Source organism: Serinus canaria, chromosome 13 (assembly GCF_022539315.1).
Source record: "Serinus canaria isolate serCan28SL12 chromosome 13, serCan2020, whole genome shotgun sequence".
Lineage (NCBI taxonomy): Eukaryota > Metazoa > Chordata > Aves > Passeriformes > Fringillidae > Serinus > Serinus canaria.
The window spans coordinates 14,513,619-14,530,918 of NC_066327.1; the positions used below are offsets into that span (position 1 = coordinate 14,513,619).

Below are 17,300 nucleotides of genomic sequence, written 5' to 3' on the forward strand. Positions count from 1 at the left end.
CATCCAACAAATCAAGGCAATGTTTCATGAGAAAACACACGAAAGAAGACAGGGAAATGTTGCTGATTTAGTTTATTGAGAAATAAAATCGGGAGTGAGCTGAGTTCCCCAGAGGGTGAGATGAACTGAGGTCAGATCTTTATCTGGGAGTTTCCAGTGGGGATCCTGTGGTGAATTCTCTTGGCACTGATACTCAGCATTTTCCAAAATGGCTTAAAGTGATAGTCCCATTGCTGTCCCTGAAAGCAAGGAGAGGAAAGAATGAATTAAACACAGAGTCCTGCCTGCTATAATCTATCTTTTTGATGGCTCCTAGAGATGGTGTCAGATGGGATCCTGCCCCTGAGCCAAGGAACTTGCAGACTCATAATCCCATTTGCCATTTGATTATTAAGACATGAGTGAAACAATTTAACCCATTCTTAAGACTGAAAATATCTGTGGGGAAACTACAGTGGAATTTCAGAAGGAAAGGAATTTCATTTCCTTTGCAACATGCAAGAAAAATTCCATTTAGGTTAAATGCTCTTCCAACCATTCACACTAGCAAAGCAGCCGTAGCTTTTTTTTTTATGCTCTAATGAAAAAAATAAATGAATGCTTGACACGGTGGCTGTCATTCCCTCCTGCCCCAAATCCCTAATCAACAGTATCCAGCAAACAAAAAAGCAGTAACAGTGTAAACTTGTGCCCACAGGAGGCAACTGATAACGCAAACATCACTGATACTTGTACATACACGACTGCGTTGCAGAAGATACACTTATTGTTGTATGTTGTGTTGTCAGAGCCACAGAGAGGCATGTAGTCGAGTGAGCAGACAGGTTTGGGGTAGTCACTGCAGTCAACCTGTAAAAAATAAATAAAAATAAAAGAGTCTGATGTGGAGGAGTCAGTAGCACAAGGGCTTGAACCCTGAGCTAGAGCTGCAGTGCTAGTGATAGCAATCTTACCAAAAGTAATTAACTTCCATGCACAGCTGATATAAACTGAGGTGCCAGTTTCTCCCATGCCAGGAGAATTTAATAATATAAAAATAGATCATAATTTCCTGTTTGAAGAGATGTATATCATAACCTGGCCATGGCATTTCCAAGCAGCAGCAGTTCACTCAGTGAAGGTGCCGTGCTCTGTGTTCCCAAGCTGGCCAGGAATTAAATGGAAAAACACTGGAGTCTGGAGAAATGGAGTGCTGATCCTCTGCCAAGGTCCACTATCCCTCCTGGAGTCTTAAAACTGGAAGATCAGCACATAGCTGGATACTGCAAGAGTGGGATTCTGTTTCCTGGAGCAATGGGTGCTGCACTTGCTGAGGAGCATTGTAGGGCTAAAAATGTGTCTGGGTGAAGGAAGAAATCTATCAAGGCTTACTGACTGCCAGAAATCACACCTAGCTGAAGTCCTCCACCTAAAAACAGCTGGAGTTTGGAAGGGTAGAAGTCACTTTTCTCTACATTTTGCACTCTCACTCTGCCCTGCACAATGCTAACAGCCCCTGCCAGCAGCAGAGTCTGCACCAAGTTGCCAGGGGCTAGATGGACCATTGGCTGACCCCAAAAGCCATTCTCTGTTCTCATTCACAGTTCTGCCCTGATGGATTATTTCTACTACTCTTTCACTCATCCCTTCCTGAGCAGTCACCTGCTCCTTTCCTGGCGTTCACACAAATAACATTTATTACATGTACAGAAAGCAAAACCTCTCCCCTTCTGCAGCACAGCAGCTGTTTCACTTCTGCAGGACACTGCTGGTCTGGGGGCTGCTGCAGACACTGGCAGTGCTTCCCCTGACAGCAGCAGGACCAGAACCCAGCCCTGATCACCCAATTCACTTACTGCGACAATTTCCTTCTTACATTCACCGTCAGCCTTCTTGCCCACACTGCTTCCAGCCTCCCTGGGAAGGGAAGAGACCTGCATTAGGGAGCTCTGCAAGCAACCTGTTCTGCTGAGCCCCATCACCCAGGAATGCTGAGCAGCCTCAGGCACAATGGATGGGATACAGGAGGCACCCAGTGGAGGTGGTGCCCATGTGGCTCCAGGGACCAGCTCAGGTGGTGTCACTGCCTGGCAGAGAGCTGGTTTATAGCAAGATGTGAGGGACAAAGGTCAGGGTAGATGAGGAGACAGGCTGTGTGACAATGTCAATGCCCCCTGGGTGAGGTGCTGTCCTCTGCAAGGCAGCACCTGCCACACAGACCCTTTTAACTTAGTTAAGAGCAGCATCCTGTCCTGTGTGAGATCCCCACCCAGCCCTCTACTTCCCTATCCAGACCAAAGGCACAGCTTTCCTTCTAATGACAGAGGACAGCAAGGTTTAGTCGGGAGGAAAAGAGGAGGGTCAAAGTCCAAGCACCTCACAGAAGAGGCCTTGGTGGAAGCCCTGCTGTCCAAAAGAGCAGTTCCAGAAGCAGCAGCCCCAGGTCTCTGTGCTCAGTACTCACAGGCTCCGGGCGCAGAGCAGGCACTCGTTGTCGTAGGTGACCCAGTCGGTCCCACAGACGGGGCTGATGTCTTTGTCACACAGCAGCACCACTTTGCCCTCCTCACTGGTTGAGTTGGGGTACCTGCTGCAATCCACCTGGAGAGGGAACAAGCAAAGCCCTGGTGAAGGCCTTGCTGATGGAGCACAAGTGGATCTGGTGAGTGTGTCTGCCTGGCCACGCAGGACAGCACCACAGCAGGAGAAAAGCTTTTCTGTCAGTCACCATGATGGCATTTCACTTGGAGGTGAGCAGTGCAAGATTCTGGCAGCTCATCTGTACTCTTGTTTAGGGTTTGAGTTATTTCAATAGGCACCTTTGGCCACTCAGAAGCAGGACACACCCCTTGTTTTGCCCTGGGTTTAACTTACGGGGGCAACTTCCTTGCACTCTCCGTCGTGGTCTTTGCTGACATTGGTTCCATATTCTCTGCAGAGGGAAAGACAAATGTTAGGAAATTCAGCAGAGATGTCTTGCTACATCCTAGGTGCTAGAATTAATACAAGGGAAAACTGACTCTTCCTCTTTCTAGTCAGGCTTCTTTTATATCTGTATTTGAGAAGGTAGAGCCACCCTCCCTCATCAACTGAGTAGCTGGCAGCAATGTAAAACCCTGGGAAGCTTTAGGACCATTTTGGGCAGCCCCAAGCAGAGTATCTCTATCCTTTTGCTATGATGAGATGTGCTCTCAGAGCCATCACCTGGCTGCTCCTTGAGACAGAGAAGAAAAAACCTGAATAAATTGCAGAAGCAAAAGAAAGACACAGTGAATAAAGCTCTGCCTGAGCGCTGTGCCATGATAGCTGGCTCATATTGAAGGAATTGACACAGGTGACATGTGACAGAGCACTGATGGGTGAGCTGTGGTGCTGCCAGGAGCTCTGAGCTGTGCTGCCTGGTGTCCCCACACTGTCCCCAAGCAGAACATACACGTTGTAGGCACAGAGCAGGCACTCGTTGCCATAGGTGACGCCATCGGAGCCGCAGATGGGGCTGACGGCCTCGCTGCAGACCAGCACCTCTTTGCCCTCCTCATTCGTGGTGTTGGGATAGGTACTGCAGTCCACCTGCCAGAGGAATCACAACAACAGGATGAGAAGACCTGAGACGTTCACAGCTCTCACTGTGTGTGGGACACTCACTGGTACAACCAGCCCTCGCTGCCACAGCACAAACCTCTGCTGCGGGTCCCTCAGGAGAATCCTTCCTGCAGAGATGTGCCCACAGAGCAGGAGAAGAGGAGGAGGAGGAGGGAAGAGCTATAACCATGCAGCCCCTTGGATGGGATAAACCAGTGGTGGTCTCTCATGCTCCCTTGACATGACTTTATAAAGGCTCTCCATTGGTTCCAAGATCTTCTATTTTTGTGGCCCCTCCACTGTACTTCTGGTTTTACTTTTTCATTCTTAATACACTGATCATGGTTTTTTTCAGAGCACCAAGACTAAACCTGTGAGGAAGCTGGATCAGCTCAGAGTATTTTAGTCTTTCAGTAGGTTGCCTCAGGTAGGTTCTGATACCAGTCTATTGCTTCAGTTTAGAACCAGCTCTATTTTTCCAGCTTAAAGCTTAGACCAGTCTAAACTTGCTGAAAAATTAATTAATCAAAAAAACATTGTATCATTACTGCTAAAACATTATTAACATACAGCATAGATGAACAGCCAAGGGCAGTATAATTTAATGTTTTACACTGTAGAATCTGATTACAGTGACCCAAGCGTCACACTTAGGTGAAAAACAGCTGAGCACCTACAGGCTGGAGGTTTTTCCCATTCCTTTGGTTATGTCTTTATCAGGCAACATACTTGAGAAAGGTGACAGAAAGAAATCTTCCACTTACCTCAATCCCAAAGGCAGTATCTGGAAAAGAAAAGAGAGGCAGAAAGTATGAACAAAAGTCAATATGATAAGACCTCAATTAAAGCTGGAAATATGGATATAAAATTCCTGTTTGCAGGACCAAGCTGAATGATTTCCAGTGATTGTTTTATGAACTAAATAAACTATGTATTATTTTTTTCTCTATGTGATAAGCATAATAGCATTGCTTATTGCTGGCTATGATGAAACACCATTTTGAATAGCTTTGTTCTTTTTTTGTTCTGAGACATGTAGATTTATTAATTGAAAACAGAAGAGCTTTTCCTTCCTTATCTTTTTACATATCCGTTTTGACCCTAAAGCACTGCTGTTATGTACCTGAAAATACACCTGAATCAACAGAGACAAATGCAAATAGTCACCTACAGGATAAGCAAATACAAACAGCATCTGTTGGCAGAAATATGCATTTGAAAGAAGGCGAGTGTGAAAAAAATGTCTTTGGCTTTGCAATTTCATCAGTTGTGAATATGCAGTGAGAACATCAGAGTCTGGCTTGTTTTCATCTCTTGCTGTTCCATTAGCAGAAAGAGCATTGCAGGAAATTTGCCAGGGTCTTGCAGAGAACTTGCTTGTGCCATTACAATATTTTCCTTACTAGTTACTGGAGGTCTGACCCGCTTCTCATGGCCTTATTTCAAGTATTCATCCATTTGCTGCAATTGTACAAGTCTAAGCAGTGTAATGGTGTGAGAACATCAGTGTACAAAGTGTAACAGCACGAGTTGCCAGCACAGAACTCCACTTGCTGTTTATATTTACGACAAACCATCAGCTACAGCAGCGAGCCACTGAGGACTATCCTGAAATACACCCCTGCAACCTGCATGATGCCAGCCAAGGCAGCAGAGCCCTCTGAAGGAGATTCTCTCTCTTTGAATCCTCTGCTTTATCCTTTTGAAGGCAGCCAGGACTCAGACACCTGGAGAGTCACTCACCTGGGGCGCAGCAAAGCGCGAAGGAGAGGAGCACCAGAAGCCCTGCCCTGGTCATGCTGGAGGTGTCTGGAGTCTGCAGGCTGCTGCTCCCACTCTGCTCACGAGATGGTCCCTCCAGGGCTGCCTGCAAATATATACAAATGCAATGTCTAAACTGTTCAACTGTAACATAAAACAACCTGCAGAATCTGTCAGCAGCACAATGAGCCTGGCAATATTTATGGAGGTCTTGACTTTTCGGGTAATGGTCTGCGCCTGCCAGGCAATTGATTTTGGCTGGACACCTGGTTAATGGATCAAGGCAAGTATCACAAGTTCTGAGTGGTCAAAAGAAAACAAACAGCCTTTTGGACAAAAGAAACCTCTTTGGGATTCTAGCAGGAGTGTAAGGAGCACAAGATATTGAGGGGAGTAAAGAGCAGGTCGCTGATTTGTCTCTTGCAGAGCAACATCTCCCATCAGGGAGCAGCTTAGGCAGGATGCAGTACCACCTTGCCTGCAGACCAGGCTGAGTCTCTGCTTTCCTTTCTGGTTTTGGGTGGGTTTTTCTCCCCACATTCCCAGATAATCACCTCTAGGTACAAATACAGGTCAGGTGTGGCTTTGCCATCAGCAGCACCAGCTAAGCTTTCTCAGACAAGTCTGCCAGGACTGTGTCCAACCTGTAAATCCAAAGGCATTTAGCACCAGTTTGAGTAAAGCCAAGGTCTCATGACAATTTCACTGCCCATGTATAGAAGAGCTCAGTAGAAAACTTGAAAGCAGGTTAAAAATCTGTCAAAGGCCGCTAAAAATGTCACTTGAACCTTAGCAACAGGGAGCACTTATTTACAGACCCAGTCCCAGTTAAACACACGGATTCAGGGTGCTCTGCCAAGCCATCTGAAGAACAAAAGACACTGAAGGTTTGGGAACCCATTTACATTGCACCAGCTACACCTGAAAGTACAGTAGGTCTTTTTCTCTTGCAGATATTTTAGAAAATGATACTTAAAATATAGAATCTGTCCCCATTTCCCTGTCTGTCTCGCACCACCAGCCTTTGTGTCATCTCAAAATTGCTCCTGCCTAGGAGAAGGTCTGCACCTCTGCTGTTTGAGTAGCTGTAATTTTGCAGGACTGGGTTCTGCCTGTAACCTGCTCCTCATCCCTTTCACAGGTTCAAAAGGACAAGGATACTTGGGGGGTTTTGGGGGGTTGTTGGAGCTAAGCATTGTGCTTAGGGTAGACTTCAGAATTTTGGGAGGTGCAGAGCAAAAGGTGCTTTACAGGTGCTGCATTTAAACAACCAGGCACCACCCATAAGACAAATGAAATTCATCTGAAATCATTGAAATTCACCCCAAGCAAATGTGCTGCTGTCTGATCCACCACAGCAGTCTAAAGGGTATATTTTGATCCTTGGATATATTGGATATTGCATGGAATCACCTCTCCTGGCACACCCAGAAGGCCACAGCATGGCTGTGTGGATATGCAAGTCACATTTTCACATCCAAGAGATGAGATTCTTCACAGGGAGAAGCATCGAAATAATTATGCTGCTGTGATTGTTTCTATAAATTACAGGGAGCACGCATGAATATTTCAGACAGATTTGGCACATCTTCAGGATATATTGCCCTGATGTGTCTTGTGAGCAGCATCTCTGGAAGCCAAACACTTTTCCCTGAGCATGTGCAGGAGTTACTGAAGCTGCTCCCTGCGTGTCACAGCTGCTGCTTTCACCTGTGCAGGCTCTGCAGAGTTGGAGGGGGCTGCATCCCTCTGGGTTAAATATGGACCTTGCCACTGCCTCCTCCAGCCAAGACCTCTCCAAACCATCCTCACCAGCCTCCACAGCCCCACCCCTGGACAGTGCTGTCCTTAGGGCAAGACCAACCACTCCTGAGGAGTGGAGACCATTTTCCTGCCAAAGTCTGGCACGTGTTACACCACAGAAAAACTTTCCACTTCAACTCCTGGGTTCAGCACTAGGTCTGGCACTGGCCCCAGGCAACTCAGATTTTCTCTGACCACCACAATGCCTGTTGGATGTCCAGCAGATCCTTTCTTTCTCTCTCTCACCTACAGACACTTCAGGGAGACTCAAGTCTGCAACAATTAAATGGTGACTGGGAATACCTGAGCCCATCAGGTTCCCCCTAGGCAAGCCACAAAAGTGACACCCAGAAATCCCCAGCTTTCAGACACTTGCACAACCTGCAGCCATTGAGCATCCACAGCCTCCCCACGCAGGGTTACAGCTCCAGATTATCCAGCCTCTGATAACAGCGTGGAGCAATCCCACAGCTGGCTAAGCTCATGCTGCAGGACAGGTTGCTCAGGCCTTAGCTACTCCTGGAAGAACTGTTAGAAAGAGGATTTGGTCTGCAATCCTGCCACTGATCTGCTGTAATCCACTTCATTATGGTCTCCTAATCCTCAAAGCCAGATGCAGCATATGGCTAATGACCATTTGGCTGAAGGAAAATCCTCTGTGTGCAGCAGCCAGCACGAGGGCAGAGATCCTGCAAGAGGGCTGGAGATGGACTTTGGACAAGAGCATGGAGTGATAGGACAAGGGGGGATGGAAAGGCTTTAAGCAGAAAGAGGGTAGGTTTAGATTAAGCGTTAGGGAGAAATTCTTTAGTGGGAAGTCCTGGCACAGGGTGCCCAGAGCAGCTGTGGCTGCCCCATCCCTGGAAGTGTCCAAGGCCAGGTTGGGCAGGGATTGGAGCAGCCTGGGACAGTGGAAAATGTCTCTGCCTATGGCAGAGAGGTTGGACCAAAATTATCTTTAAGGTCTCTTCTTCTCTGTGATTCTGTAATCTGCAGGTAAGCAAAGGCAGTGCCACACCTCAGAGTGCTGCCTGTCATGGTCCTGAGCACCCTAGGGTCTGTGTGCTGACACCAGGGCAGGATTTGGCCATTATACAACATCCTCTCTGGCTTACTCATGTAATTTCTTGTTTTACCTTTCCCATTACAGTTTTTTTTTTTCAATATCGATTTCATATTCTCTGAAAAAATCAAAACTGAGGTTGGAGAATATTCTTAGCAATATGCAACTCCTCAGCATAAATAACACATTGATAAATAAATGGCAAATCATTTAATACACTTTTCTAAACACTCCTGGGGTTTGGCACATTATTTAATTAACAAATAACTGCTGCAAAAGTGGGAAATACTGATTAGTTGCAGCTCTTTCATGAAAATGCCTCTAATCACTCCAAAATGCCTGCTAAACACAATTCAGGCTACAGTTCTCATCTCTGGCTTTCTCTTGGCCACAGTGTGGCCAATAACTGTTTGCACTGAGCCACATGCCTGGGGAAACCAACACAGCACAAATGGAAGCTCTGCCTCTTACCCAGTGCTTGAAGGCCTCATTTGAACTTAGCAATAAAGCAAACAAAGTCACTGATATGATTAAATACATCTTGCTATCAAAACATGTCCATGTGTTTATGAAGTTATTAAATAGAACTTGATCCAGGTAATGCCAGTGGATGTTTTCCTGAGCTAATACGACCATGTGCAGAACTTTGTACCCTGCAGGTGAAGGCTAACATGGTTTCACATTACTTGTGCAATGAACTGAATGAATTTGGCCCCTCTACAAGGGCAGATGTTGACACATGGGAATGAGTCCAGCAGAGGCAGGCAGGCTGCCCAGGGACAGGGGCTCAGGGCATTCCAGGAAAGCTGAAGGAGCTGGGCTTCTTCATCCTGGAGAATAGATGGCTACTGGGATCACATTGTTGTCTGCAGCTCCCTGATGGGGTCAGAGATAAGGCAGAGCCAGAGTCTCCTCTCAGCTGTATGGCAAAAGGATTAAATTCTGAATGAATGTGAGGAATTATTCCTTGTCATGAGTCTGATCAAGCACAGAGAGCACAGAGGCCATGCATGTCCTTCCTCAGTGCTATTGAGAAACCAGCTGAAAAAGAAATGCCTTGGGCACCCTGACCTGCCTTTGACTTTGGCCTTGCTTTGATCAGGGTTTGAGCCAGAGGCCTCTGGAGAGCTCTTACAACTTGAATTATTTTATTTATGTTGTACTTATTTAATTCTCTCTCCTATTAATAGCTGTTATTAATAAAAAAACATATTTCTCTATGACCCAGGAGAGTCTTCTCAGAATTTTCCTCCAGTCTTTACTAAAGGGTCACAGGTAAGCTCTACAAAGAGATCCCAGAATCTTTTTACAGGGGGTAACCAGTAACATGTACAACAGAAAGAGTGGATTGTAGTCACTGTTAAAATAAAACCACACACTAAACCATCCAAATTTCAAGACATTATTAGCTGTCAATGATTTCAAAGTCTCCTCACTTCTGCAGGAACCCAGAACTTTGCCACCACAACCCTTCTCCAGAAGAGCACCAGCATTTGAATCTTAAGAAAAGTTATCTGCACCACAGAAAATCAGGTGCCAAAAAATCCTCTACTTCCCTGCTGTACTGCAGCCTGGACCAGACGAGGGTGTCGGCAGCAGCTCTGAGGACACATCTCCATCCCTTACCTCCCCAGCTTATGCTGTGCTCCAGCTCTGAGAAGTTTCTGGATGATAAGGATGTCAGCTCAGGGCTCCATTGCAGAAGACAGGAGTAACTCATGAGGAAGCAGGACAATGCTACAATGAACTCCAGAAAAAGGAGGCAGCAACCACACAATTTGGCTGGACACTGACCCAGGCTATGGCTCTTTGAAGTGAACGAACTGCAGGGAAGGTGGGCTGGAGGTAACACAGAGCTATTGACCTGCAGCTGATCAGGGGAACAGGAAATCATTGGTTTAATCAGTTTCCCTAACACTTCAGTGATCTCAGCTCTGCCTCGCTGAGCACTCGTCTCATCTTTGCCACAGCCCAAGCAGGAACAATGAGGAGGTGGCTGCAGGCAAGTGGCAGCTGACCTGGGATTGACACCATTCATGGCTGCCTGGCAGGACAGAGTCAGTCAGGCAACTTCACTGCTAGGGCTGGGAAAGTCTCCTTCAGGAGAAAATCTTCCCAAGACACAAAAGCAAATAATAAAATTCAACAGATCCTTATCTGCAATGAGACATTATTTATAGCTCAATGCACAGTTAAAATAGAATGAATAAGCATGTTCAGCTATGAAAGCAAATTTCTTTGAGGTTATATAAACCAGGGGAATAGCTGAACACATTTTCAAGCTACCAGTCATGTAGCAGCACTCCCATCACCAGAATAGCACACAGCAGGGGGACTGTGGCTCTGCCCCTCGGATTTCAGGCAGCTCTGTGACCCACCAAGGAGTGTCACTGCTGAGAGAGCCTGAGAGGCAGAAGTAAGATATTTTAACTGACTGGCAGGCAGGGCTGGGAAGAGTGATCTAGGGTGGCTGGGCTGAGCACTTGCTGCACATTGAGCAGCACAGTGAAGGCCTCAAGGAGGATGGTTTGATCCCTGGACAGCTGCATTGCAGAGATTGTTTACAGAGAGATTACCACCCCGGATGTGACTGCAGCACAAAATCTGTGCCCAGGCTGGCTGGGGAGCCAGGTTATTGTCTCACTCAAAGGACAGGGATCATCTCTTCACAGTGAGCTGCCAAGTCTCATTAATTTATCATGGGGACATGCCTCCAGTGCTCACTCCCCTCAGTTCTGTTTTGTAAGATTGACAGATATGTCTATAGATCACAAAGTGTTCTTGACAAGAGGGCAATTAACCTTCAATGTTTACATCTCCTTCCTTTTGGTAAGTAACACACAATTTGGGGATTTGGGCAGGTCTGGCTGTAAATGAGTTACAGTTTCCTTTCATGCTCTTGATCAGAGCCCAAAAGGAGTGACTTTGCTAAGCTCTACATGGAGCAGTAGGTAAGCAAGGGAGAATTTCCCTGGGTAAGTGGCCAAAGCCTTGGACTCAGGGCTTTTGGACCAGCACCAGGTCTGCAATCATCCATAAATCTGTAACTGAGCCCTTTGGGTGTGGGATTTGCTTTCCTGAGCTCAGAACAGGATGAGCTGAGGCTCTGCCCAACTTGGGGGACCCAGGGGGAAGAAGTTTATACACAGACAGTGACACGTAGCAGAGGAGTTGCTGTAAAGGGGGGGTTAAGTTAGATAAACATTTCAAGGGTATGTCCCCCTGCACAAATCCCATGTGGGAGGAAGCAACCAGGAGGGCCAGTGTTACCTGGAGGCATCACTCTGCCCCAAGAAAAATCAGGGGATCACATCCCCATGCAAACCTTTTTCCATGTGAAACCACAGGATGGGGTGATGCAGAACAGAAGCAAGCAGAGCACCAAACAAAACATACCCCCAGGTCTCACTTTATCAGCCAACAAACCAGCAAAAAGACATATGAGGTACAATGTTTGGAAAAGACAAGTGAAGGTGTTGCTTTCCTGTGTGGGAATAAAACCAGGAACCCCTGGGAAATGGGATAAATGAGGGTTTGGTTCTTAAGAATGATCTTGTAAATAAAGCAGCAACAAGAGAGAGGTGCAATAGGCTAAGAATGGAAAATCACTGCTCTTCCTGGTGGGAACAGCAGGGAGGAGAGGGTGAGAGACAGGATATATCATGGTGCTATAGCTTCAACACTTGGCTGGGAGAGGCTGAACTGGATGGAAAGAATTTCTATAGCTGAAGAACTATTAGCATCATAACCACTGAACACATCTTCATTATTAACATCAAAAGAAAGGGCAACAATTTCATTTATTCTGCAGAGCTGAGCTTTAATGAGACCACTGGCTGATTCTTTGCATCTGGACATGGGTGAAGCACAGTTGGTGCTGACAGAAAGGCACAGGATGCCAAATTACAGGATTTTACCATTTTACAGTAAAACTGAGGTAGACAGCAGGAATTCTACCCTCTCTGAACTATTGCAGTAGCAAAGTAACCCAAAATAACCAGGTATTTACTTAGTAAGTTATATATGCCTGACAACTGCTATATTATATGTGATCATAGGGCCCCTGCATCCCCTGGTTTGGGCACTGCCCCATTTGCAATCTGACAAAACATTCTTATCTCAGGAGAACCGAATGCACTGATCTCTGCAAAGGCTTTGTGTGCCTCCTTTTCTGGTCTTGAAACCTGTTATTCTGCACTTTCCTGCTGCTGTCAGTGGAGGCTGTTTGTGAATACTTCTACAGCAAAGAAATATTTCTCCTACTTGTCTCATATTTTGCATCATTTTGCACTCCTTCCCTTCCTACTTTGGAATGCAGCCTGTGGAGAACAGCAATATTAGAAAGCTCGTGTTAAATCACTGCCAAATGAAATGTCAACAGAAGGTATCTGCAGCACTGACGTCCAATCCTGTGCTGCCTGCTCAGCACCCGGCTGACACTGTTGGGATGCTGCCACCAGGAGCAATGGGAGTTCAGGCTGCTGCTTCCCTTGCCTTCCTTCTTAGGCACTGGGAGGACTGCTGCTCCCAAGGCCCTGAGTGCCCCACGTTCTCTGAGGAAGGGAAAATCTGCCATGAGAGGCTCAGTGTGGCCATTTTCCCAAAGGGACATGAGTGCTGGGAATGTACATAAAACTCCCCAGTGATGCAAGTGATGGGGAGTTCACCCGAGTTAACACCAACAATGAAGTGGTTTTACTGTCTCTGACTATTATAAACCTATCAGTCAACAAACCTCTGCCATCTGAATGTGCTGCATCATTTGAATTTCCACCCAGATACTTTCTTCAGCTATGTTTTTTTTCTCAGCTAAATCTTCGTGATTTACCCCCAAGCACAAACAGCAAGTGGAGATGGAGAAAAGGAGGATAAATTGGAAAAGCACAAGGAGAGGCCAGGGGCTAGGGAACTGTCACTCAGAAAGCATGTTCTTTCCTTCAGAATGACACTTTATAGGCACAGATCCCACATTCACTGGTGTAAGTGGAACCATCTGTGCCACAGATCTGCTCCAGCACTTGGTCAGGAGGCCCTGACTGGCCATCCTCAGCAATGGCCCTGGGGCACAAGCTGCAGCCCAGCTTTAGAGGGAATGCAAGAAAGAGCTCACAGCAATTCATCCCAACATTCCTCCTCCTTCAGGGAGCTTGAACAAAATTAACGTTTTACTTCTACGCATGAAAAATAGGCAGGAAGCAGCACACTGTATGAACACTCATTCTTTGCAGTTTCATGATATGTTTAAAGTCATGGAGCCTCACCTCAGCTGGTGAAAATGTGGAAACCCCTCCTGGGCTGTGTGGATGTCTGCCAGCTGGAGACAGGCTCCTTCCACTGCTGCTCTCTGCTTTTTGCCTCTCTACTCGTTGATCCACGGAGAGCACGCAACCAGAGCCCAGGGCATGGCAAAGAATCAAATAAAACTGTATCAAACATTAAATTACAGCAAGAGAACGAACAAGCCTGAGTGTGAACATATTGATGGATGAAATGGGTGCATAAAAGGGCTATATATTTCTTTAAATGCAGAGGTCTGGGGAAAATTTTTAAGTTCCCAAACTGTTTTCTTTGCCAACTGTCAGTTAAATAGGATGGTGCAATTGATACAATGAGTTTGAATAATTATTTCTAGATATTTTTTTTTTGAGGAACATATGGTTATAAAAATGCTTTAAAAATAATTTAAATATTCTTCTGAAATGAATATTTAAAAATCAGTGGGATGAGCCTTGTCACTCTCCAGCATCCCTCAAGAGAGTGACAGAGTGTCTGAGCCCATCCACATGCCTCACTAACAAATGCAGCACATGAAAAAATAGCTAAACCAAGGCAAATTATCAGCAGACATAATTTTGAAAGGCACAGATTTTTAGATAATGGGTTTGAAGGAAGTTTAGGCACAGCCACACTCCAGGAAAAGTTGTGGGGCTTTTTTTTCAAGTTGCAGATGTGTGAGTGCTGATATAAGGTGAAAAAAACTCCCAGCTCAATATGAAAGGACTAAGTATTGTTTTCCACATTCCACTTATCAAAATTCAAATGATTTGCCTCATTCTTCCCCCTCTTTTTGTTGCAAGAAAAATGACTGTGGACTCAGAAAACATTGATAACACTGTAAAGATAAGTCAGACAAACACGGAAAGAGAGAGGACATTTATATTTTTAAAACATGGCCTCTGTGATATGTTCTGGTACATTTACAGGTGAGATCCTGAGGCTGGATGGTCAGCAGTGTGAAACACGTCAGAGTTGGTCCAGCCTTGGCAGCTCCATCCCCCTCCCCAGAGCCAAGGGCTGCAGCTGCCAAGGCTGCCTCTGGGGTGGCACCAGCTGCATTCCAGATTTCAGATGCCTCGAGCTGCAGCCATAGCAGGCTCTGCAAAGTCATTTTTCCCTTCGCTTCATCCTTGACTGAAGATATAAGACCGCTGCTGTTCATGGCAAGAGAGCAAAAATAAGAGTTCACCAAAGCAGGACTAAGTCTGTGCTTGGATCTGATCCTTTCAGTGCCTCTTTCCAGGTTAAAACCCAAGCTTTCCCAGCATGACTGTGGAATGGTTTTTGAGATAAACCTGCCTATTTTGAACTGCTCAGGCAGCTCAAGGTGAGTAAGAAAGTCCCAGTGCTCTGCCCCATCCTGCACCTGAGCAGGGATGGAGCAGCACTAAAGCATCTGTCACCCACACAGCCATGGCTGCTGTTTGCAGCTTGGCAAGCACTGAGCTCATAAGGTGACTGGGGACTTCTTGACAGGGGAGGATGGACCAGATGCCCTCCAAGGATCCCTTCCAGCTTTAACTATTCTGTCACCTCTTTCTCTTTCCCACCACAGTAACATCCACTCATCCAGCCACTCCTCTGTCTGTGCCCACCCAGCTCAGTCCACTGTGCCTTGACATCACCTTTCAAGTCTCTTAGTGGCACTTGAAACCTGGGATTGTTCTACCTCTCTCCTAAGCCACAGAAATTTAAAGTTCTCTCTGGAATGGGCTTGTCTTTGCCTCATCATAGAATTGTTTAGGTTGGAAAAGACCTTTAAGATCATCAAGTCTAACAATTACCATTGCCAAGGCCACCACTAAACCATGTCCTGAAGCACCACATTTATACATTTTTTAAATCTCCCTAGGGTCAGTGACTCAATCACTTCCCTGAGCAGCCTCTTCCAGTGCTTGACAACCCTCTCCATGAATAAATTTTTCCTAACATCTGATCTAAAGCTCCCCTGGTGCAACTTGAGGCCATTTCCAATACAAAGCAGAAAGAAATCATCTAAGTAACACACACTCAGTAAGTAACCATGGAACAGCTGAAAAACAACTCAAAGGCACAGAAAACCACGCTGTCCCTGAGAAGGCTGCCCTATTTTTATAGTTATATTGCTTCATAAAACACCCCCTGAGCCTGGGGGATATTTAAACTCCAATGTCAGGCTTTTCCCATTTCCTGGCCCAGTTTTAGTGATTTATTCCATTATGTACTTCAACACAAAACCTACTGGTGAGTCCTGTGTGGAAACCTCTGTCCTCTAACCCCTTTGGCTGCTTCCTTGGATGGCTCTGACTTAATCTCAACTTCGTGCCTCCTTGAATTCTTGTTTGCCTTTGGTGTCACCAGACAATGAGCCCCACAGAGGAGGCTTTGGCTGTGCCAAGATAATGCCATTGAGTTGGCTCTTGACAGCTTTACTGCAAAGGCTTGCAAAAGCCAGCGGTCAGGGCACAGTCCAAGTGAAAGGCTGCCAAAGTCCACAAGAAAAAAAAAATTATCCAGGTCTTATCCCTGAGGATAACCAAGTACCACTTAAACAAGTGTAAACCAGCATGTTCTGAAGAAACACCTGAGCAGAAAATGGCAAAAAGGTTATATAAACTAAAAGAACATTTACTTTAGGACACAGACCCAAGAAAAGTACAATAGGCCATTGTTAGTTACAAATCATCTTGAAAATGGACACTAATGGCACAGAGGTACTGTGGCCTCATTCCCTGGTACAATACCCCAATACCTCCAAATCAGGAACATTTGCCTTCAGCCTATTCTTCTTGCCTGACAATTCAAAGAGTGACTTTCCAAACTGATCCAAATAATTGTGTTATTCTCTGGTGAACTACAATGGGACATTGAATCAGGGAGGCACCAACTGCTGTCCAGAAGAATCCCTGAAATATTAGACTTGCAATAGCTTTGGTGACCTCGTGTGGAGGCAATGGCACAGCCAACAGATGAAGGGCAGCCCCAAGGTCCCCCTGCCTCCCTGCCACCCATACAGACCACCACAATGACAATAATTATGTCACCAGGTCCTGAGCAACTTGGCCTCAAAAAAGTAGGCAGAATGACTATCAAGCAGGATTTTTTTCCTATGATTTGTTATACACTTGGTTAAAACTGGTCACAAGTGAACCTCTGCATCTTTTTCCTTCCCAAATGACTTTAAAAAGCAGCTCAGTGATGTACCAGGGTTGTCTCCCATCTCAGGGGTAATCACTGCCCACCTGTCCTGGAGATATTCTGTTGCATCAATAAATTAAGATATTTCATGAGTGGACACTTCTGCTGTGACCCTGAATGGAGCTCGAGATTCCCCTCCTGTAGATTACAATCTTAAACTGCACTGGACATTGTGGGCAAATTCAGTGGAGGCAGGCTGGGATCCTCTTTCCTGGCAGCAGCTGCTCTCTGCCACAGGACAGGCTCCACAGGCAGTGGGAATGAGGACAGGGCACCTCTTGCTCAAGCAGCCAATTTCCCTTTCTAGCCCAAGCAAAAAGTTCTCTCCTCAAGAGCAAATCACCACCTACATCCTTGGCATGCCCCATTGAGGCATGTCCCCATGACATGCCTACATCCTTGGCATGTCCCCATGCTCTGGAGGCAAAGGTCTCTTTGCACTGACTGCAGAGAGGGACTCTGGTCAGGTCACACAGATTATCATGGTTTGAGAAGATTAACACTGACAAGAAGACTTTGAGAAGTAAGGAAAGGACTGAGAGCTCCAATGGGAGCCCAGGCCCTCATTAGAGCAGGACTGGCACAGACACATGGCCAGAAAATTCTATCCACATTGGCTGGCAGTGGAGAACATCAATAGAAAAATAGACATCCAGCA

General features: G+C 46.0%; 1 protein-coding gene across 2 annotated transcripts; it reads right to left on the bottom strand.

Annotated features, from left to right (window-relative positions):
• Positions 1 to 57: 57 nt before the first annotated feature.
• On the bottom strand, positions 58 to 17,261 carry LOC103817346 (ovomucoid-like). 2 transcript variants are annotated; one of them, XM_009091508.4, is made up of 9 exons: positions 13,450 to 17,261; positions 5,305 to 5,428; positions 4,326 to 4,345; positions 3,413 to 3,549; positions 2,854 to 2,911; positions 2,444 to 2,580; positions 1,836 to 1,896; positions 740 to 849; positions 58 to 239 (listed from the first exon to the last, which is right to left on the bottom strand). In XM_009091508.4, the coding sequence occupies exons 2-9, from the start codon at positions 5,357 to 5,359 to the stop codon at positions 194 to 196; spliced, it is 624 nt and encodes a 207-aa protein (XP_009089756.1). In that variant the 5' UTR covers positions 5,360 to 5,428; positions 13,450 to 17,261; the 3' UTR covers positions 58 to 193. The 2 variants fall into 2 exon arrangements, with proteins under 2 accessions (XP_009089756.1, XP_018771086.1); XM_018915541.3 differs by lacking the exon at positions 13,450 to 17,261 and adding an exon at positions 9,815 to 9,928.
• Positions 17,262 to 17,300: the final 39 nt, after the last annotated feature.

Bases quoted from the DNA above. Each gene is read 5' to 3' on its own strand.
- LOC103817346 (XM_009091508.4), bottom strand. From the start codon at position 5,359: ATGACCAGGGCAGGGCTTCTGGTGCTCCTCTCCTTCGCGCTTTGCTGC. The intron at 850-1,835 runs GTAAGTGAATTG...TATTTTTTACAG, and splicing joins GTAAGAAGGAAATTGTCGCA to GTTGACTGCAGTGACTACCC. The intron at 240-739 runs GTATGTACAAGT...CCTTGCTTTCAG, and splicing joins ATCTTCTGCAACGCAGTCGT to GGACAGCAATGGGACTATCA.